Genomic DNA, 21649 nt, shown 5'->3' on the forward strand with positions numbered 1-21649 from the left:
AATACTGGTTTGCTCTCTTGGTAAAAATAGATGAATGGGTAGAAAGTTGTTGTTTTTTTCCACAACAGGACAACTCACAAACTTTTTGTAATAGTCCACAAATTGCAGCATACAGAGGAAGATGTTTGAATTTTTCACTCTTGAAAGGTAGCACAGGTCAAACTGTTTCAGTGTGATATTATCCTCTTTTAGTAAAATCCAATGGCTTGGCTGGGGAAAGCGAAGGAAATAGTAAGGCTTTAGCCAAAACTTCATAACTTTATTTTTTCTGTTAAAGAACTTTTAGACATCATAATCCTTTTATTTGATATTTATGCATTGATCTAAGGCAAGCGTGTTCACATAAAACAAAGAAAAAGTGTAAATATGTCGCCTCTTTCTGTGTTCAGGGGCCTGAAAGACATGGAGTCGGAGATATCGTCCATTGAAAAGAGATTTGCTTACGGCTTCCTGCAGAAGCTGCTGAAATGGATGGAAATAGCCCAGGAGTTCATTGCTCATCTCGGTACTGTGGGGAAAAAATGCAAAAGAAATGTCTTGATGTCACATGTTAAAAATCTGTGAGGCACTAAGAATAAACCAAGTCTAGATTTGCTAAGCCAGTGCTAATGTGTTATTGCCATATTTTGGAATACGTTTTGCAGAGGCTGTGGTGAGCAGTGGGCGAGTAGAAAAGTCTCCTCATGAGCAAGAAATCAAATTCTTTGCTAAGGTAAAACCTGTGAGAAAATCATTTTAAAGGCTAAATCTCTTTGTGGTACTAATCTAAAAAAAAAAACAAAACACTTTTGTAGATACTGATGCCTTTAATCAACCAGTACTTCAAAAATCACTGCCTCTACTTCTTATCAACACCTGCAAAAGTCCTGGGCAGTGGCGGCCATTCTTCTAATAAGGAGAAGGAGATGATTGCGAGGTAAGTTCTCTCATTGTTCTAGTGAACAAATACTTGCTTTGAATTCTTCTTTCTAATCTCATTTCTTTATTCATGTCCTTTTTCTTGGATTTCTCTCTCCCTTTACTTTTTTTTCTGCTTGTTATAGTATCTTCTGTAAAATGGCTGCTTTGGTGAGGCACAGAGTTTCTCTCTTTGGTAAGATTTCTCATTAGATTATTTCCGAGTCTTTTGGTTCCCTCTGACTGAGGAGACCTCCTTTTACTCTAACCTGGATAACTTCAACTAAATGCTTGCCCCGTTAGTTTGTATCAAAATTTTATAATACAACCTCCGTTTGCTTCTGTAGGAACGGATGCTTCTGCGATAGTTAACTGTCTTCACATATTGGCCCGGTCATTGGATGCAAGGTTGGCTGCTTCTTAAAACATCTTTCAAGATGAATGTGTGTTTATTCTTACTCTTTGAAATTTCTGTTGTGACATGTTCTTACTGCGTTTCTGTTTTTTTTAGGACTGTGATGAAATCAGGTCCTGAGATTGTGAAAGCAGGCTTGCGGTCATTCTTCGAGAGTGCGGCCGATGATGTGGAGAAGATGGTGGAGAACCTCAAACTGGGCAAAGTATCCAAAGGCAATCAGGTACATAACGTTTGAAACAGATTATGCAAAGAAATTAAACACTGGAATTAAATTCAAAATGCCATCTGCCTCGTCCACGATAGCAAGTGAAAGGCGTTTCCCAGAATATCAACTACACAACCATCGCCCTGCTGCCTGTGCTTACCTCCCTGTTTGATCACGTCGCTCAGCATCTCTTCGGAGACGATGTCATGCGTGAGTTGTTTCCTCAAATTTCTGTTTATTTCTTTGCCTTTAGTGTATTATTTGACCTGGATCTGCCGTCTGTGTTTCTGGTTACCTGCACACAGTGGATGATCTGCAGATTTCCTGTTATAGAATCATGTGTAGCATCTACTCAGTTGGGACGGTCAAGAACCCACATGTCGAGAGGTAACTCAAACTTTGCTCACGCAGGTGCTGTAGTAATAAAGAATACAGCACTCTTTAGCATTTCCTGCACTGTGAATCGACTAGGAATTCTGGGAACTTGAGAGTAGGGAAGCATGAATCTGTTGGCTCCAAGTTATCTTTTTTGTAAACAGGCAAAGACCAGCTCTTGGGGAATGTCTGGCTCATCTTGCTGCTGCAATGCCAGTGGCCTACTTAGAGCCTCATCTAAATGAATTCAACGCTTTCTCTGTGTACACCACAAAGACACCAAGAGAGAGAGCTAGTGAGTTTAAAACCATTGTATAATCCTGCTCAGTACAGCCTTGATCCTTAGTTTTCTTCCATCCCCTCTTGTGCAAAGTCCTGGGTCTTCCCAATGCGGTTCAAGAGTTATGTCCTGACATCCCACCGCTGGACCTTCTGCTGAAGGAGATTGGAGACTTGGCAGAGTCGGGGGCCCGCTACACTGAGATGCCTCACGTCATTGAAATCACTCTGCCCATGCTGTGCAACTACCTGCCACGGTGGTGGGAGAGAGGACCTGAAAACTTTCCTGAGATGGAGGGTCAACTCTGCACCGAGGTCACTTCAGAACATCTGAATCAACTTCTGGGCAGCATCATGAAAATTGTAGTCAACAATCTGGGTATTGATGAAGCCTCCTGGATGAAGAGGTTGGCCGGTGAGCAATGGGTAGCTTGCTGCAAAGCCATGTATTCCTGAGTTAGTCTTCTTGCTCAAATGAAATGGCACAATTTGTTTTCTCTGCTAGTGTTTTCGCAGCCCATCGTGAGCAGGGCAAAGCCAGAAATGCTGAAATCCCACTTCATTCCAACGATGGAAAAGTTGAAGAAGCGCACGTCAAAGGTGGTGGCTGAAGAGGACCATTTGCGGATGGAGGGGAAATCAGAGGGGGACGAGGAAGATGGGACGATACGCGATGAGTTTGCTGTGCTCTGCAGAGACTTGTATGCCCTCTATCCTCTGCTTATTCGCTACGTGGACAACAACAGGTGAAAGAAAATCACCGCCATCGTTTACAGCCTCTTAACCAGGGTACTTACTTATTCCACCTTGTCTTGTTTTCCTACAGAGCGAGGTGGCTGACCTGCCCTGATCCAGATGCAGAAGAACTTTTCCGAATGGTTGGAGAAGTCTTTATTTTCTGGTCCAAATCCCATGTGAGTTCGTTCATCTTGCCTTTGACAACAAATATCGGTTGGAAAGTTAACTTCCTTTATCTGGCGTTTCTTGCTCTCTTTGCTTTCCACTTTGTAGAACTTCAAGCGAGAAGAGCAGAACTTTGTTGTGATGAACGAGATCAATAACATGTCATTCCTCACTGCTGACAGCAAAAGCAAAATGAGCAAGGTGAGCGATTACAGTCTTACTGTACTGCTAAATCTCATTTTAGGCATTTCTGTCACTGTTGTTGGCATTGAACGTATACGTTTGTGTTTTTGTGTAGATGTCTTTTGTTCCTTTAGATTTTTTTGTTATACATCTATAACCATTTTCTGACATTTACTGTTGGTCAACAATAAGCTGTAGTAAAAGTATGGATGTTGAATTTTTGTGTGGTTTTCTTGTGATGATGTGAACATCAATCTTTTATTAGGAGAAAGTATAATTCATCATATCTTGATCCAAAAATGATGAAGCTGTTTTTTGCCTGATCTTGAGACATTTGCTTCGGGGAAAATGTTCTGCTTAATTTAATTTAACTAGACATCAATAATTTTCCACTTCAGCTGTGAACTTCACCACTGGGCGACAGATAAAGCAACAGATTATTTTGATATTGTCATCAATACAAAAAGTAGTTTATGATATTTAGAAACAAGTTTGGATTTGTAGCGTCCTGCACGATCTCCTTCTTCTGCATTTTATAGTTTTTTGATGCTCCTAAACAAAGCTGCAGTGAAATTTTCTGATAACGAAGAAATAATTTTGTTGCATCCAAATTAAACAGATTTTTTGCCTTCCGGTTTGTAGTTAAATGCCTGAATATCCTTTTTTACATGCGGTGCCACTTAAAGCTCCGTAGAAGTGCAAATACTATTTAAATTGTATATTTAATGGCGATACTGATCAACTAAACTAAATGGAAGACAATGACTTTAGATTTCTGCACTTAGTCATTTGGTGAGATTAAAAATGAAGCATTTTCCCAAAAGTAAATATTTCTTCATCATGAGTTGATGATTTTCTTATCACAAGAAAACCATTCAAAGAGCAGACGGCTGTCCTTGGCGTGTGTAACAGCTTCTTAAAAAAAAAAAAAAAACATTTTTATTTGGCACGTATTTAAAAATAAATATGTTTATAGTGTATATATCTGGTTTCGCTTCTGGTACATTTTTCATTAATCCCTGTCTGCAGGGCTCGGTGGAATGTGATGTAGTTTGCTGTAATTTCTTAAGGCTTGTATTTTAGTTCCCATTTTTCTTAAGAGTAGCAGTTGTGTTAACGATATTCTCTCTCTGGCTGTCCTCTGTGCTCTTCCTTTGGGTTGCGGCTGGGTTTCCAGGGCGGTGACACAGAGGTTAGACTTTTTTTCTGCACGAGCGCTGTGCTGACCGCATGGCACCTCACTTTTGGGGAAAATTTTCATCAACCCCTCCAGCACACTGGCACATCTAATAATCTGCATTCACGTGTAATCCATACACAAATAAATGTGCATACTGGTGCTTTTATTTAGACAGAGCTGATCCAAGATTGTGTGGGGCCATAAGCAGAATTTGATTTTGAGGGGGGCAATTTGATTTCACAGCCCTACATGGCCAGAGTTCATAGTAATAAAACATATTGAAGCTAAACAGATACGTTTTTTTCACTTTGTTAAATTTTCTACTCTAAGCCATTTGAAGACAAACAAATCCCACTAACCACGGCTGTTATGGTTTAATTAAAAAAATCAAATACTGTTTACCACTAATATGATTCCTTTATAAAAACATGTATGGATTGAATGCTTACGCTTTTGTGGTAACGTCTTCAAGCTCCATAAGCAATTTTAAAGAAAAAAATAAGAAAGAGATCAAAGTTATTTTGCTAAGTACTAAGTGTTCCCTGTATTGGTTAATTTGTAACTACAATATGTTCATACAATGTGACTTTAGCACAGACACAAGCAACTGAAATTATAACACTAGCAACAGCAAACTTTTAGAGTTTGTTTCCTCTTAAATCCTCAATATGTTTAAATCAAGAAGAATTTAAAATCTTTGTATTTTATTTTGAAAAGTTAAGTAAAGCGAAATGTAATGTTTGAGATCTATTTTCTGGGTTTGAATTTCAGGGTTTTTCGTCCTGGGGGGTTTTACTAAGCAGCTTAGTTCACATATGCCTTGGGCCAGCTCTGCATTTGGTCATACTTACGGAAACACGCATAAACATGTGTATGGTTCATACAAAGAGACATGTCCAACTCTGCTTTAACTTGTGAACATATTTGCCCATGTAGAGAATTGGTGATAATTGGTCACAAGTTAAACATGCTGACATTCTCGGTGGATCCCAGGACAGACGGGCAGGCCTGTGGGCCGCTCCCAGTCCTGCCAGTGTGCGTGGAGGGGAGTCTGGAGGCGCTTGATGAAAGTAAACATCGGTAGAGATGGGCTCATGGCACCGGTCTTTACATGGATCCTGTTGAGGCCGTGAAAGAACAGTGCCATCATCCTCTCATCCTCTCACTGAGTTTGCCCTTTTATTTCATCATAGTTGAGTTGGAGACTTCTTGTTTGCCTTTTTTTTCATTTGTTTATTTTTTATTTTCATTGATGGGTGGTTGAGCTGTATGTTTTTGTAATGTAGCTTTTTGCCTCTAGGGGACGATGTTAGTCTTCTCTGTGCTCTTTCTTTTCTCCTCCCTTAAAATGCCACAGCACATTTTGGCTCAGTTTCCCGTAGACTTATTAGTTTGCAGACTAATATGTGGTTTGAAGCTTAATGTCACTGAAGTAGGTTTTTCTCACACTTGTTGGGTTCCCCCTTAAAATTAAAATGGCCATGAACCTAACTAAAACATTAATTCACACTTATTTTATAAATTCCCTAAATTGTTTGCACCCTCTAAACCACTCCTATGTAACATAGATATATGTTTTACTTAATAGCTATTAGTAGTGGATATTACCTTAGTTGACAGAGACTGATTAATTGTTTAATGTGTCATGGAGCAAATTCTCTAAAGAGTGTGTGAAGTGAAGGAAATTCATTGAAATTTATTTTGCTTTTGATTTCAGCATTTATGTGAAATTACTCCTAAAATTTGTCTTGTCTTAAATGAAAAACTTATATATGCACACATTAGCCAATGTAGCAATTTACTCTCTACACTGTAACTGCTTTAGATGCAACATTTATTGTCATCCATGGTAAAGATGTGTAAAAAGCATTAAAATGAATCTCTTATTCAGGTAGGATAGTCTTACACTGAAAAAAAATTATAATTTGAGTACATTTATACCTTGCCCTAATAAAGTTTTATTTTAAATCAACAGTGGTACAATTATTGACAAAGACTCATAAATGTAACTAAAGCATTTTTATATTTAACTTTTTTTTTTTTTAGGTAAACATAGTTTCCGGGAATCTTTAATTAGTGATCTGCAACTTTCTGTTTCTCCTGAAATGTGACTTGTTGCTGTCCTAGTGGCAAAAAAGGCTCACACAAAACAAAAATACCACTGGCGCCAATACTTATTGCATCTTCAATTTTATTAAAAACTATTTTTTTCTTAACATTCTTCACTAGTTAAAAGCTCAGCCATCTAGCCAGATTGAATTCACATATTGTGTTGTTTTGCATCCTTCAAATGGGAGCAGTCTCTGCCTTGTGTTGTAGTTGTATTTTTGCTTCAAAGACGGATAACGTCAGTCTTTTTAAAGAGCATGTATTTTGAAGGATAAGTGTTCTCACCATGAAGTACTTTCACATGCAACACAGTAAACTCTCGCATCAATTTGTCCGCCTTGGAGGAATCCAGAAAGAGCAGCTAACAGAAGAACTGAACTTTTGCAAAAACAAAGTCGGAGTTTGAGGCATGTAAAGTGATAAAAGCCCCCAGCAGATGTTTGACAGTTTAACTGCATGCAGCAAATAGATTTAACCTTAAAAATAGTTTTATACTCCTTAACGCCGTCTGATATTTTAACTCTTAACAAACATAACAAGTAACAGTGTTCACAGAATGCTTACTGGTTCCTCACCTGAGTGGAATATAATTATTGCATGCTGTAATTGTAGTTTCTTTTGTTTTAATAAGACCCTTTTTTTCAGCCTTCCTTTTCCCCATGGCAGTGATGTCACATCCTTCCCTTTAATTTTCTCTAGATCTTCAGTTTATCAGTCTGAGCTAAAAGATTGTAGTTTGAAATTCATGCTCAAATGTAATATTTCAGCTCAGCATGATAGTTATATCTTTGCCAGAAACATTTATAATGTTAACTAGGCATTTCTGCTATTAATTGCACAACTTCCATGTTCTGCATTGCCTTGTAAAAGTAATCATTTCAAGTTTTGCTGAAGTGATCAAGGGATCGCTACAAACCTAAATGTATTTTATTGAAATGTTTGGTGAAAGAGTAGTATATGAGAGTAAAGTTAAAAGGACACAGCTTTGACTTTTTTAGTCATAAAAATGTGAGAACCCTGGTGTGAATTTCTATTCACTCACATTTGAGTGGTCCTCTGCAAAAGTGCAATGCCTCACCTTCAGAAGTCACCTACCTGTGTGTAATTTGTTCTTTATATAAATCTGACTCTGCTGCATAGGCTGCAAAGAGACCCATAATGTCTGCATATGCCATATACAGATGATCTGTATCGAGTTTGCTGAAATTGAAAGAAGAGCGTGAACAAACGCTCCCATTAAAAGATACTGATGGATGTAGATACGATCAAGAGTGGATACTTTGTATTAGCAATTAGTTATGCTCAAAAACATGTTTTTCAGTCTCATGAATGCACTATAAATCAAAACTTACACACTCAATTAGATTCTGTAATACACACTAATCTAAAAAATATGTTATTGTTATTTTCTGCATTGTACATATCACTAATGAGAGCGCATATCCCAGGTGTCGCGCCTGTAAGATTTTACGGAATATTGTGAATGCTTTTGGTTTGTTGTCATTCCTGTCCTCAGGGTGGAGGCTCAGACACCGAGCGCACCAAGAAGAAGAAGCGTGGAGATCGCTACTCTGTTCAGACGTCACTCATTGTTGCTGCCTTGAAGAAGATGCTGCCCATTGGCCTCAACATGTGCTCCCCTGCCGATCAGGAGCTCATCAACTTGGCCAAAATCCGCTACTCTTTGGTAAGGTTTTACTTCATTTTTTATCGTAAAGATTTGGGTTTGAAGATAGTTATTGATTGCTAATGAATGTTTGTTTCACTTAACAGAGAGACACAGATGAAGAAGTAAGAGAGTTCCTGCAGAACAACCTCCATCTTCAGGGCAAGGTGTAATATCTGACCCGTTAACACAGCAGGGTCAAGTTTTACACATGAGTCAAGGTTCTAGGTAATCAGAAAGATCACATCTCAGAAATGTTTGTGGCCTGTTTTTGTGTGAAAAGGTGGACAACCCCTCCATGCGCTGGCAGATGGCCCTTTACAAAGAGATGGCAGGAAAGGCTGAAGATGCTGATGCTCCAGTGAAAGTTGTCAAGAGAGTACAGGAGGTGTCTGCTGTCCTCTACCATCTTGAAGTGGTAAGCACAAGAGAACCGGTTATATGGCGAATGTAAATTATGCACCTCAACCGCAGGATAAGACGACAGGAAGGAACATTAGTAAGAAAAGTAAACACCAAAATGTTTCTGTCTCTGCAAGACGGAGCATCCTTTTAAATCCAAGAAAATGGTGTGGCACAAATTGCTGTCCAAGCAGAGACGCAGGGCTGTGGTGGCCTGCTTCAGAATGACGCCACTTTACAACATTGCAAGGTGAGAAAGCTACACACACCGTGGATATTTACTGAACGCCAACATTCAGTTATTTATGACTGCTAACATTCTTTCCAGGCACAGAGCTTCAAACATGTTCCTTGAGGGATACAAGCGCAACTGGATTCAGACGGAGGGTTGCTCATTTGAGGACAGGATGATAGACGATTTATCTGTGAGTAACATTTCCTTCATCTGGATCCAGATTTTCTCAGACGTTCTCTCACGTTCGTTTTCCTGTGACGTCTAGAAAGCGATGGAGCAGGAAGAAGCAGAGGAAGAAGAAGAGAAGGAAACCAAGCCAGATCCCCTTCACCAGCTTATTCTTCACTTCAGTCGAACAGCGCTGACAGAAAAGAGGTCAGGCAGGTCCAACCGGACTCTACGGTTTCTCGTATGAAGAGCATTAAACCACAACTGTTGCAAAATGCTCTCGTGAGATTGTCGCCTCTTCTTTCAATTTCAGCAAACTCGATACAGATCATCTGTATATGGCATATGCAGACATTATGGCAAAGGTGCGTCCCTCCCACGAGATCCCAGCTGCGGGATGTGATATTTGGCATCCTGTTTATCGAACGGATGAAATGACTTTTCACTCCGTCTTTATGTTAGAGTTGCCATATTGGTGAAGAAGAAGAAATGGGAGAGGAAATGATGGAACAATCTGAAGATGAGATGTCCTTTGAGGTGCGACAGTCAGAACTGGTAATGGGCGACCAGGGGCTAGGGACCAGGAACACGGCGGAGCGGTAGCTTTCGATGCATCGAGTGAACTCATCATTGGAGCATTTACGTCACAACCACATCTCCTTCTCTCTGTCCCGTCTTGTTGTCTTTACGTGCTTTTTGTCGGCTCTGCTTCATTCATTACTAGTTTCCTAACTCGGCAGTCACAAAGTTCCAATCCAGATCTCCATTTTTTTTTTTTTTTTTTTTGTTTCAAAAATTAAACATTAGATTTGATTTTACTGTAAAGCAGCATCTTAGGTAGTTTGATGTGGCGTGTACCATTTCAAAGAGTTTGTTAGTACATCTATTTTTTCATGGCCTAAACCTGGATTGGGTCTAAGAACAGTGTTGAGATAAAGTATTTTCTCCCTTTCAGGTTTCTTCTGTTGTAGCTCATTTTCTTTTGAATATTTCAGATCATCAGAAACGGTTTATGTATTTTTATCATCCCTTGAAAAAATTTTGTTGGCCGGCCAACTCTGGAAAGGATCATCAGTGTTCCTAGCTTCTTCTGTTTGTGGTCACGGTGGTTTGCTGGAAACGGCTTTGTGACACTTTCAAGATGGACAGATACTAATGACTCTGTTTATGGCTTCTTAGTTTTTTGAGATCCTCTTGCCTCTAGCCTAAATAAAAATAAGCATCCCAGAAAATAAACGTTTAATCACAGTTCTAATTCAGGCTGGAATGAGGACTAAACGCTCAAAGGTGCAGGGTTCAGAAAAACAAGTGTTGCCTAAGCGACAACAGAGACGGCATTCAAAGGAGATGACTGTGAACACAAGAATGAGGAATCAAGTCTGGTGTGTTCATGTCAGGTCCATGCAATTACATGAGACTTAGGAAAGAAAAAAAGGCGTGGCTGATCCAGCTACATGAAGCTCAGAAAGGCCAACACATTCTTTCTACAGAAGATAAAAACAGGTTTTATTTACATTCCACATATGCATTTTCCCAGGAATGAGTGCAGCAACTGACAGAGAAACATTGTTTACTACTTCATGTAGAATCAAGAAGAGACTAATGGAGGAGGGGATTACTTTTCACATGTAAAGTGGCTTGAATTTCTTTTACCCCTTAAATGAATGAAATCAATATTTTGGAGAATTATTTTCTGTATTTACTCAAGTGTTTAATATTTAATTTATTGATGATCTGAAACATCTAAATGCAACCAAAAAGGCAAAAAAAAAAAAAATCTGTAAGGGCATAGATACTTTTTTCAGCACTGTAACTCAAGTTAATATAAATGTTTCCATCATAATAATATTCCGCATAATTATTGCATACATATATTTTTTAAACTGCAACTTTGTATATTATTAACCTTTATTGTCCTACCTTATTTTAAAGGTAAAAATATTAAAACAAAAGTAAGAGTAAAAATGTCATGGTTTTTTTTTTAGTGTAGATAATATGCAGTATTAATGTGCAACTCCAGCCGTTCCTGAGCAGACCATCACTCCTTTCCATCCAAGTCTGTGCACTCATTTGCTCACCCTGTGCTGACCTTGCAAGCTCCAATATCAGTCAAGTCAGCTTTCTCTGTTTCCTTTAGGCATTTTTGTGCTTCGTCAAGATGTATCATTTTACACAACTAAAACGTTTATGAATCCAAAAACGGCTTTAAAATGTTTCTAAATGCTTACCGCAAACTGGGGAGTCAGACATGCCTCAAGTCACAGCTTTTTAAGACTGCTTGGTCTCTAAAAATATCTCAAGATGCCGTTATGCAAGGTCAAGGACGATGTCATTCCTCCCAGTTTATATTGCTGTCTGTCGTCTTTCTCTCTTTCGCTTCGTCCACTGCTCCATGTGATGTCCCTCACCTTTATAACCCCCGTCTTACTGACTGGATGCCGCTGACCAATGCTCCCTTCCCCCCACTCACATAGCAAACTGACTACAGTGAAAGCCAGGATAGCACACGCATCACAACTGGCAGTCTGTTCATGCAGTCACGCTTTCAAAAGTTCGCACACAGAACATCCGAGAACAATTCGATGTCACTAGACTGTCGGTGACACGAGCACGAGCGTAACTCTCAGGCCGCACGACACATAGTGGGTAGAGCACAGCTAAATGTATGTGGGTGGGAGGGTGGTGGTGGGAGGTGAGGGAGGGTGCGGTCGGTCTAAAGGTTTCCTAAAATTATTTGTGAATTGGTTGAGCAGATGAATGTTCTCTAAATTCAGGATTTTCATTTGACAGCCATTGTCTTCTTGCACGTCATTTTATTTCAAAGTAAAAATAATACCTCTTTATATTGTCATTGATATATTTTTTATTAATTGAAGCATTACCATGAAATGCCAATAAAGAGGGAAGTCAGTGGGTGGTTGTTAGCCTTGTCCAAAACATCTTATTTGCAGAGTTCCTGCAACTGAGACACTTTGGAAACGATACCGGGGCGATATGCCAAATCTGTGGGGCCATTTCCTGTAGTCCAACGCTTGCTCAAGCCAGCAAACGTGAAGAATTAGTGTAACAGATCCTTTACTAATGAACTGAGCTATGAGAATGTGTGTAAGAGACAGACACTTTGAAATAGTAGTGATAATTCCTAATGATGCATGTAAGGAAACAGTACTGCAGATGAAAAATAACTAATTATAGCGATCGACAATCCAGGTCTTTTTTTTTTATTTTTTTTTAGCAGGATTTTGTAGTATTTAAAGGCAGTCAACACAGTTTTTAAATTTTAAGAATTGTGAAGAAACCTTCATAATCAGTGGAAGTTTAAACCATGGCATTAACAGGAAAAATGCAATCCTAGCGGTTTTAATCCTTAAACCTAAGCTTACGTGAATGAAACATTATGAGTTTCTGAACTACTCCACTGCTCTGAGTGCTCCATCATATGTTCTGATTCTTTACGCCGAGATCAGTCTGGCTGCCATCTGCTGCAGTTAAGAGTTTAGCCTCCTGTGATTTGGAAAAAGAAATAGAAAATAAATATACAACATTAGTTTTCAATGCGTCTAAAGGGACTTGGTGTAAAACCCCACAATTTACTGTTCTCTAGAAACACTACAAAATTGGAGTCTGGCTTCTTTAAAATGGCAAAAACAAACTTTTCTTTTGCCCCTGCTCTAAATGACAACCGTGAGTAAAAATACCATAAAAATACCAAAACATGTTGATTTACTGAAAAACTAAACCGTCTCTTAAGTGACTTAAGTAATATACCATATTGATTATTATATTATAATAATGTTAGAACATTTTATAAATGTTTTTTTTTCATGATGCTTCAAATGATGAATAAATTTAGATTAAATGTAGTGTAAAGGTCAACTTCATTTTGTGCAGATTAATATACCTTCTTTCTCGTAGGTTTTAATCAGGAATTATTAAACTGTGTCACCTTAACTACGGTGATAGGTGGCGCTGTTTAAATGAATAAGTTACCAATTGGTAGAGCCTCACCTTCCTATTGTAATAATATGTGTGCAATATATAGCTACCAAAAACTCATCATGATTTCTGCCTGCCAAAGGAAAAAGAAATGGAGAAGCAAAGGCTTCTTTACCAACAGTCCAGACTTCATAACCGTGGCGCTGCAGAAATGGTCCTGCAGATGATAAGCGCCTGCAAAGGTAATCCTCCTCCGTTTTTTTACTCGAAAGCGTTTTTTTTCCCCCTTCACCGTCTCCCTGTGCTCGAATCTTCCTTTGTTTTCTAGGTGAAACTGGCCCAATGGTGTCTACCACCCTCAAGCTGGGTATTTCCATCCTTAATAGTGGAAACAGCGAGGTTCAGCGGGTATGTGTTGTTGAAACACAGGTGATTATTTGGTGATTTAGTGACGCCGTTTTAAAACTAATTTTCTTCCACTGTGTTGTCAGAAAATGTTGGAGTACCTGAAAGACAAAAAGGATGTGGGCTTCTTTTTGAGTATCCAAGCTCTAATGCAGACTTGCTGGTTGGTTTTCAGTCCTTAAGCTGTTTTCTGTGGAAAAAAAATAGTAAAGCAGTTGTTTGTTTCTGACCAGTTAGGACCGCTGAATGAAATCAAAGGTTTATGTTTTAAACAGCGTACTGGATTTAAATGCCTTTGAGAGGCAAAACAAGGCAGAGGGGCTTGGCATGGTTTCAGAGGAAGGAACAAGTAAGTCTCTGATTTCTTCTCTCTACTTTCATGCATAAGATATTTAAGACGCAGACAAGTGAAAGTGATGTCACACAGTTTGATTGATATTTTTTTGCTAAGTAATCAAATGTACGTACTCTTTGCTGCTCATCCTCAACAAGGTATTGGATAAATATAAATCTCAATACTCGCTTGAATCCAAAATAAATAATTTACTATTTAATTCATTTTGTTTTATATGCTTACCATCTTCAACATTAAAGCACAAATTTGATCTGGTAGATTGACAAGTTTGCTAACATAAGTACTATTAACACAGAGAAAATGTAACCGAATTTAGTCAGAAATCATTTCATTTGTATGTCTATTAGTGGTCTAATTCTGGAGAATAGTTAGAAGTTTCAACCAAAATGATTTCGCCATGGAATGTTGTTAATATCCTCCCCAAACCTCATCTCTTAGTCCTCTGCTGTTGTCAACACACTGTTCCTCTCTCCCTTCCCCATGATCACTGCCTCCCTCCCCATGTCCCTCCTTTCATGGTCCTCAGACTTGAACCTAGATCGGGGTAAATCATCATTCTCTCCATTGGCCTCTCTGCTCTCTCATTCCCCTGTCTCACTTGCTCAATTCTTTGTTTTTTGTTTTTTTTTAATGATGATGATTCTGTTGAGAGGGGATTGTCCATTGCTCATGTTCGCACCTTGTGTGCTTTTCCACCGTTATCGAGGGTCAAAAGGAGCACAATCCAACAACCACGTAGTTTATCTACTAAATATGAATTGAAACCAGATCTTTAGCAAGACAAATCAAAATATTTTTCTAAGTTTGACTTCACAATGAAATGTTTCTGTTAGGTTAGTCAGAATTACCAAATAGCCTCTCTTCTCTAAATGCCAGTTTAATGAGGAATTTGAAAGTTCACCCTTTCCCCCCCCCCAAATTTAATGTTACCCAACTTTTAGTTTCATTAGACCACAGGACAGTCTGTCAGCAATAAATTGATTTGTAGTTCTAGTTTTGTAGTTCTAGTTTCACTTTAAGGTTGCCGTCCCTGATCTGATTTGCAAATTGTAATCTTGATTTCCATCTTGCTTAGCGTTTGACTTGCAGAGCCTGGGACTTAATTTGTCATGGTTAAGGACTCTCACCAGCTTAAGCCATTATCTTCACAAGGTCCTTTGCTTTTGTTCTCAGATGCTTTTGTGTGTGAGGTGTGGCCTTAAATACTTTCCCAAATGTAGTTAAAACATCATCATCTACAGTATGTTCGCCCAACTTATTTAAAGGCATTATAATTTTAGTGTAGTTAAACTTCTAATAAACAATTCTTAATCAATGCTCCCTTGTTATTCTGGTGTTTAGAAAGTAGAAGAGATGTCATCATGATGTCACATTCAGCCTAACATTTGATTGGTTGTTAGGCTCTGCGGCTCTGTTAGCCCTCGCTATTAAACTTGCTGAAGGCTAAGCTAAATTCACTTTTCAACAAATATTATATAATTGGAATAAAATTGTGTTCTTATATCATAATTTTGATTACTGTTCAATTTATATAAACATCAGTATGCGTTATGATATGCATTAGTTATGCATACATTTATTTTGTTAGTATTTATTTATTTAAAAAAACACTAATAATTTTATTCCAAGTTTCACATATAAATATTGATTTGATTAGTTATTTTGGTTTTACATTATGGCACTTTTGGCACTCGATACTCTGTGTGTTTTCCATTTTTAAATGCAGTGAATGGAATCCAATATTTTATGTTCATTTACATGTTCCAACCCAAACAACTAATTTTCCATTCAACTCTGATTGCATGCCCTTTGAATATAAACCTAGATGGAAACAGGTAGTTGACTCAAAAGTAATTTTCACATTGGACTTTTTGTTTGGTGCCTTAGAGCCTCAGACTGATCTAATACTGGATTCCCTTCAACATTTCAATGAGATGCACCAATCAGGCCTTCACTGACAAAACTTTGGGGTCTGAATAAAATTTGAGTTTTGCTCGGTAACTCAGTAAAGCTGACTTAGTTAGAATCACGGTGTGCTGATGCATTCGTAGATGGGGATAAAGTGGGTCATTTCTGTTTTGATTCATTCGATGCAGATGCAAAACCAACCAACCAATCAATGAGCCAATCAATGTAAATTGGTCTCATTTCTTTGTCTGGATAATTGATTGGTGCATCACTAATGTTGATGGACAATGTCCTCTCTTACATTTAATTGACATGTCCTGAATTGTTCATTGTTTGTGTGTGTTCACTGCAGGCAGGGGTGCACTGCTTTGGGATAGGACGGTAGTATAAATCATCATTAAAATAGGGCAGCTGATTAGTCAAGTGTCAGTTTGTCAGGCGCAAGGTGTTCGATCCAAACGTCTTGCCCTCAGTTTAATGTTTGCAAACACCAACTGAGTTTTAGTTTTCTGGAAAATATATGGATGTTTTGCATCTCTTTTCCCCTAAGCAACTTCTAAATGTGTCCATAAATGTTCCCACGTAACAAAACAACAGATAATTATGATGAAACGGAAATGGGTTAAACATAGAAAACTAAAAATTAGATTGTTTCTGCTTTAGTGAGACGTATGAATATTGGTATTATGCAAATGTGTTATTTTCGAAGTTCCGTTTTGGAGCATGGTATATATTGTGAAAATCATCACCACCTTGCTTGCTTTGGAGGCGAAGGTTTTCAGATCTAGCACCTCGTGCCAAAAAGCTTTTTTACCTATAGAGGACTTTAGAAAACAGATAATTTGTAATTTTTGTGCACTTTACAATTTTTCCATTTGTTTATTCTTCTGCAATGAAATATAAATATAGCTAGACAATCAGTTCACCCCTGAACGCTGTAAAATCTTGGCATTAATTCCATCTTTCCATTTGTCAAGCAGTGGATTCTTAGTTCAAATTATATGTGTTGTTAATGTGGCTGTTTTCCACTGCAGCTTGTTTTCACATGTTCTTGGCACCTCTTGTATGTTGTTTGACATACAGTTTGACTGCATGCCTGTGTCCTCAACATTAACCATGTATTTATAACTCTTTGTAAGCGGTGGCAGTTGCAGTATGTGACACTAAAACTCATTTACCTATGATGGTAAGTTGAAAAATGAATTTAATCAATTCTTAAGAGATATGTTTAAGTTGTAATCCTTTTTAATCTAGGTGAGTTCCCGTACTTTGATTCATACATTTATCTGTGTTAATCTTTCCTCTGAAGATGAGAAAGTCATGGCGGACGACGAGTTCACTTGTGACCTGTTCCGTTTCCTGCAGCTCCTCTGTGAAGGACACAATAACGGTGGGAACACGTCATGTTTCAGATTCGAGCTGGACTGAAATCAAATCAACAGTAAATTCCATCAAAACAGACTTTGCAAGCTGAATAATCCTGTTTCCGCAGATTTTCAAAACTACTTGCGGACACAGACGGGAAGCACAACCAGCATCAACGTCATCATCTGCACTGTGGATTACCTGCTTCGACTCCAGGTACACTTTGCCTTTAATCTGCCCTGCACAGCGCATGGTGAAAATTATTAGAGACTTAAAATAAGAAAGCGTGCAGTACATACGAGCAAATCATTCCGGAGTTAGTGTTTGTATAAATAATTTTCAAATATGCCAATGCTTTTAACAGTTTTTTTTTTTCATTCAAGGAATCTATCAGTGATTTCTATTGGTATTATTCTGGGAAGGATATCATCGATGATCCAGGCAAAAAGAATTTCTCCAAAGCTATGACAGTGGCAAAACAGATTTTTAACAGTTTAACAGAATATATTCAGGTACTTTTACAACAAATTACCAATTTATGTTGTTTCTTTGTAAGTTAGTTTGTAACAAGCAGCGTTTTTTGTTTTCTGCAGGGCCCATGTACAGGCAACCAGCAGTCCTTAGCTCACAGCAGACTGTGGGATGCTATTGTTGGATTCCTGCATGTGTTTGCCCACATGATGATGAAGCTGGCACAGGTGCACAAATTGATGTAACCCAAACATATAAAACGAAGATGCATTTATCATAACTTTTCATATAATTTTTCAAATGGGTTTTTGTAAAGCTTTGAGCTTCCGGTGCAGATTTAAATGCAAACAACATTAAATGAAAGAGAAGTCAGAATATTGTGCGAAAAGCATCATAATAAAGCAGAGTTTAACAAATGATTTCAAACAAAAATAACCCAAAATAATAGTTGACATTGCTGCTTTATGTTCAGTTCCGTTACATCATGTCACCAAGAAGTTTGGATAAGTTCAGTATTCTAATTAGGCAGCTGAAATTAAAGCACAGCGAATGTTTCTATAAAAGTTATCCACAGATGTCTCATAATACGACATCTGTCTTCCTCACTAATTCTTCCTTGTATCTTTGAGTTGAGTTTATTACCTCCTGCATTCCAGTCATGATATCATTACTGTATTTCCTTATGACCACAGGACTCCAGCCAGATTGCTCTGCTGAAGGAGCTTCTTGACCTCCAAAAAGACATGGTTGTTATGTTGCTCTCACTATTAGAGGGTAAGAAAAAAAAAACTTAAATACTGCCAAATAAATTTGTGGTGCCTTTAAATCACTTGTTTGATTTTTGTTTTTATTCTTGTTTCAGGGAACATAGTTAATGGTACAATTGCGCGACAAATGGTCGACATGTTGGTGGAGTCCTCCAGCAACGTTGAGATGATTCTCAAGTTCTTTGACATGTTTCTCAAACTGAAAGACATCGTTGCCTCCGATGCTTTCCGTGACTATGTCACTGACCCTCGAGGGCTGATCTCTAAGAAGGACTTCCAGAAGGCCATGGACAGTCAGAAACAGTACTCCCCCTCTGAGATCCAGTTTCTTTTGTCGTGCTCAGAAGCAGATGAAAATGACATGATCAACTACGAGGAGTTTGCCAATCGCTTTCAGGAGCCGGCCAAGGACATCGGGTTCAACATCGCAGTGCTGCTCACCAACCTTTCTGAGCATGTGCCGCACGACTCCCGGCTGCAGAACTTCCTGGAGCAAGCAGAGAGTGTGCTCAACTACTTCCGCCCGTTCCTTGGCCGCATTGAGATAATGGGCGCCAGCAGGAAGATTGAGCGCATCTACTTTGAAATCAGCGAAGTCAACCGCAGACAGTGGGAAATGCCACAAGTGCGAGAGTCCAAACGGCAGTTTATATTTGATGTCGTCAACGAGGGCGGCGAATCTGAGAAAATGGAGATGTTCGTCAACTTCTGTGAGGACACCATCTTTGAGATGAATATCGCGTCACAGATTTCAGAGCAGGAAGAAGAGGAGAAGGGAGAAGAGGATGACGAGGGAGATGAAGGAGCGGGACAGGGGGCAGCAGGCGGGGCGGCGGGTGGAGGCGGGGATGAAGATAGCAACGGCGACGAAGAGCGACCCGAATCAACCTCAGCATTTACAGACTTCCTCCACAGCATGTCGAGCTTCCTCAGCATCTTCACCTTCCGTAACCTCCGCAGGCAGTATCGCAGAATCAGAAAGATGACCTTTAAGGAGATCGTGGTGGCTTTGTCCAAGTTCTTCTGGGCTATCCTAATGAGCATCCTGACCTTCATTTACAATGTGTGCAAAGGCTTCTTTGTGATCATCTGGCAAGCGCTGTTTGGAGGTGGATTGGTGGAGGGAGCTAAAAACATAACAGTCACTGAGATTTTAGCGAGTATGCCAGATCCCACGCAAGATGACGTGCACGGAGATGGACCAGGCGAGCTGGGGACAGGGGAAGAACAAGAAACCGGGGGGATAACAGACACTGGTGAATCCGGGAGTGGTGAAGAGGAAGAGGAGGACACGCAGGAAAATGAAGGAGGAAGGATTCCGGGTATGGATGCTCCAGGTGGACTTGGAGATATGGGTGTCGAGGAACCAGTTGAGCCTCCGACTCCTGAAGGGTCTCCCATTACGAAGAGAAAAATGGTAAGGACACCTCCAAAACATCAGCAATCTGAAAACAAAATCCTTGTCTTGTGGATGATCTTTCCGTTTCACTGCAGCCAGAAGAGTCTGATGCAAGCCAAAAACCACCTGAGCCTGCTCCTGTGGAAGAAACCCCTCCAGAACCGGAAAAGTCAGAGTAAGTTTACGTGTGTGGGAAACTGACTAAAGTATAAGTATTGAAAGTAACACAGATATCAATCAAAGCGAAGCACATTAAGATGGATCAACAGTGCCAAGTTGATGTTGGGGAATAAAATTATACAATGAAACTTGTGTGTTTCATTTCCAGTGTTGAAACTGGTGAAAAATCGGAGAAAGAAGCCAAAAGCAAAGAAGAAGAGAAGCCACAAGAACCAAAGAAATCTGCAGCCAAGAAAGAGAAGAAGAAGAAGAAGCAAGGGGGTTTTCAAATCTGGACTGAGCTGGAAACTCAGAGAAATAAATTCATGGTGAGAGCATTGTACCTTTTGTGGTAAAAACTAATGTAATGTCATGCCATTTTAAAAAATTTTTTCTGTAAAGCACCACAAATTCTTATCTCTCTTTACCAGAACTACCTCTCCAGAAACTTCTACAATCTGCGATTTTTGGCCTTGTTCCTTGCATTTGCCCTGAACTTCATTCTTCTTTTCTACCGGGTAAAGCATTTTGTACTGAAAAATTGTTTTCAAATGGTGTACAGATTGTAGCTGAATTAAGCTTTTAGGCCTACTAAACACTCTGACTTTCTGATCTTTGGCAGCAGTAGATTTTATGGCTCTTGTTTTGTGAAGGTCTCCGATACTCCACCTGAAGGGGATGAGATGGAGGGATCCGGACTGTCAGAGGGAAGCGGGTTGTTTGAGGGTTCTGGCTTGTTTGAGGGCTGTGGGGATGAAGCTGAAGGATCTGGAGCGGATGGAGGAGGAGAAGACGAAGAAGAAGACGTTCTGCTTTATTACTATTTAGAGGAGAGCACTGGATACATGCAGCCCACACTATCATTCCTAGCCATTCTCCATACAGTCATTTCATTTATCTGTATCATTGGGTACAACTGTCTGAAGGTATCACAAAACATACCTGCACTTACTTTTTACAGTGTCTTGCAAAAAGTACTCATGCCCCTTCGATGTTTCCACATCTTGTCATGTTATGCCACGACTGTGGGAATCCTGATTCTTCAAGTATAATAATGCAGCCTAAAGCATCCAAGGCAACAGGCTGCACTGGATTTGAATTGGGGTACCACAGTAAAGATAAATGTACACCTCACTTTTGAGTTTTGTATTTGTAAGCAGTTATCATTTTTCATCACATTGCAATAATACACTACTTTGCAGTAATCACAAAAGTAACTGAAAATTTATGGTTGTAACCTGACAAGATTTGGAAAAAGAGGAATGAATACTTGAAAACAAAATTGTTAGTTTGAATTCCTGGCAATGAAACCGTTTTTAACTTAACTTTGGTTTTAATCAAGATCCCGCTGGTGATTTTTAAACGAGAAAAGGAACTTGCAAGAAAGCTGGAGTTTGATGGGCTCTACATCACTGAGCAGCCTGAGGATGACGACATCAAGGGCCAGTGGGATCGTCTAGTCCTGAACACGCCGTAGGGAGACCAGAGGGGGAAAAAATGCCTGTTTCATTACAGATACTGTTAAATAATATCAGGCTTCTGTTAATGCAGTTGATGCTTCATGTTGCTTGTCTTTTCAGCTCTTTCCCACACAACTACTGGGATAAATTTGTCAAACGAAAAGTGAGTTAGTTTCTTGATTACGGTGCAATAGAGATTTTATGCTCTCTGACACGTAACATACTGTCTGTGTCCAGGTCCTGGATAAGTATGGAGACATTTATGGGAGAGAAAGAATCGCTGAGCTCCTGGGCGTTGACTTGGCCTCCTTGGATGTCAGTCAGCAACATGAGAAGAAACAAGAGGAGCCAGACAACTCTGTGTTTGCATGGTGAAGTAGAGCTTTGCCAGAAAAGGACAAGGA

The 21649-nt window shown here is 39.2% G+C and overlaps 1 protein-coding gene across 2 annotated transcripts in view; it reads left to right on the forward strand.

Annotated features, from left to right (window-relative positions):
- The window catches only part of LOC103141398 (ryanodine receptor 1-like), a 46902-nt gene that overhangs the window by 22180 nt on the left and 3073 nt on the right, over positions 1-21649 (forward strand). The window contains exons 60-99 of one of the 2 annotated variants that reach the window (XM_016674100.1): positions 390-505; positions 645-712; positions 795-916; positions 1044-1093; positions 1245-1305; positions 1409-1535; positions 1619-1730; positions 1826-1907; positions 2060-2190; positions 2269-2589; positions 2680-2920; positions 3001-3088; positions 3186-3278; positions 4438-4452; positions 8066-8236; positions 8323-8382; positions 8499-8633; positions 8755-8867; positions 8946-9042; positions 9118-9227; positions 9334-9385; positions 9483-9575; positions 13099-13198; positions 13285-13364; positions 13448-13524; positions 13637-13710; positions 14243-14260; positions 16934-17014; positions 17117-17205; positions 17373-17501; positions 17583-17687; positions 18153-18234; positions 18323-19644; positions 19722-19801; positions 19955-20114; positions 20217-20303; positions 20439-20711; positions 21128-21258; positions 21366-21408; positions 21483-21616. In XM_016674100.1, the coding sequence (XP_016529586.1) occupies positions 390-505; positions 645-712; positions 795-916; positions 1044-1093; positions 1245-1305; positions 1409-1535; positions 1619-1730; positions 1826-1907; positions 2060-2190; positions 2269-2589; positions 2680-2920; positions 3001-3088; positions 3186-3278; positions 4438-4452; positions 8066-8236; positions 8323-8382; positions 8499-8633; positions 8755-8867; positions 8946-9042; positions 9118-9227; positions 9334-9385; positions 9483-9575; positions 13099-13198; positions 13285-13364; positions 13448-13524; positions 13637-13710; positions 14243-14260; positions 16934-17014; positions 17117-17205; positions 17373-17501; positions 17583-17687; positions 18153-18234; positions 18323-19644; positions 19722-19801; positions 19955-20114; positions 20217-20303; positions 20439-20711; positions 21128-21258; positions 21366-21408; positions 21483-21616 (5523 nt within the window). The remainder of the gene's footprint in view (positions 1-389; positions 506-644; positions 713-794; positions 917-1043; positions 1094-1244; positions 1306-1408; positions 1536-1618; positions 1731-1825; positions 1908-2059; positions 2191-2268; positions 2590-2679; positions 2921-3000; positions 3089-3185; positions 3279-4437; positions 4453-8065; positions 8237-8322; positions 8383-8498; positions 8634-8754; positions 8868-8945; positions 9043-9117; positions 9228-9333; positions 9386-9482; positions 9576-13098; positions 13199-13284; positions 13365-13447; positions 13525-13636; positions 13711-14242; positions 14261-16933; positions 17015-17116; positions 17206-17372; positions 17502-17582; positions 17688-18152; positions 18235-18322; positions 19645-19721; positions 19802-19954; positions 20115-20216; positions 20304-20438; positions 20712-21127; positions 21259-21365; positions 21409-21482; positions 21617-21649) is intronic. The other variant, XM_016674109.1, reaches the window with a different exon arrangement.

The sequence above is a fragment of the Poecilia formosa genome, unplaced genomic scaffold, assembly GCF_000485575.1.
Source record: "Poecilia formosa unplaced genomic scaffold, Poecilia_formosa-5.1.2 Scaffold3, whole genome shotgun sequence".
NCBI lineage: Eukaryota > Metazoa > Chordata > Actinopteri > Cyprinodontiformes > Poeciliidae > Poecilia > Poecilia formosa.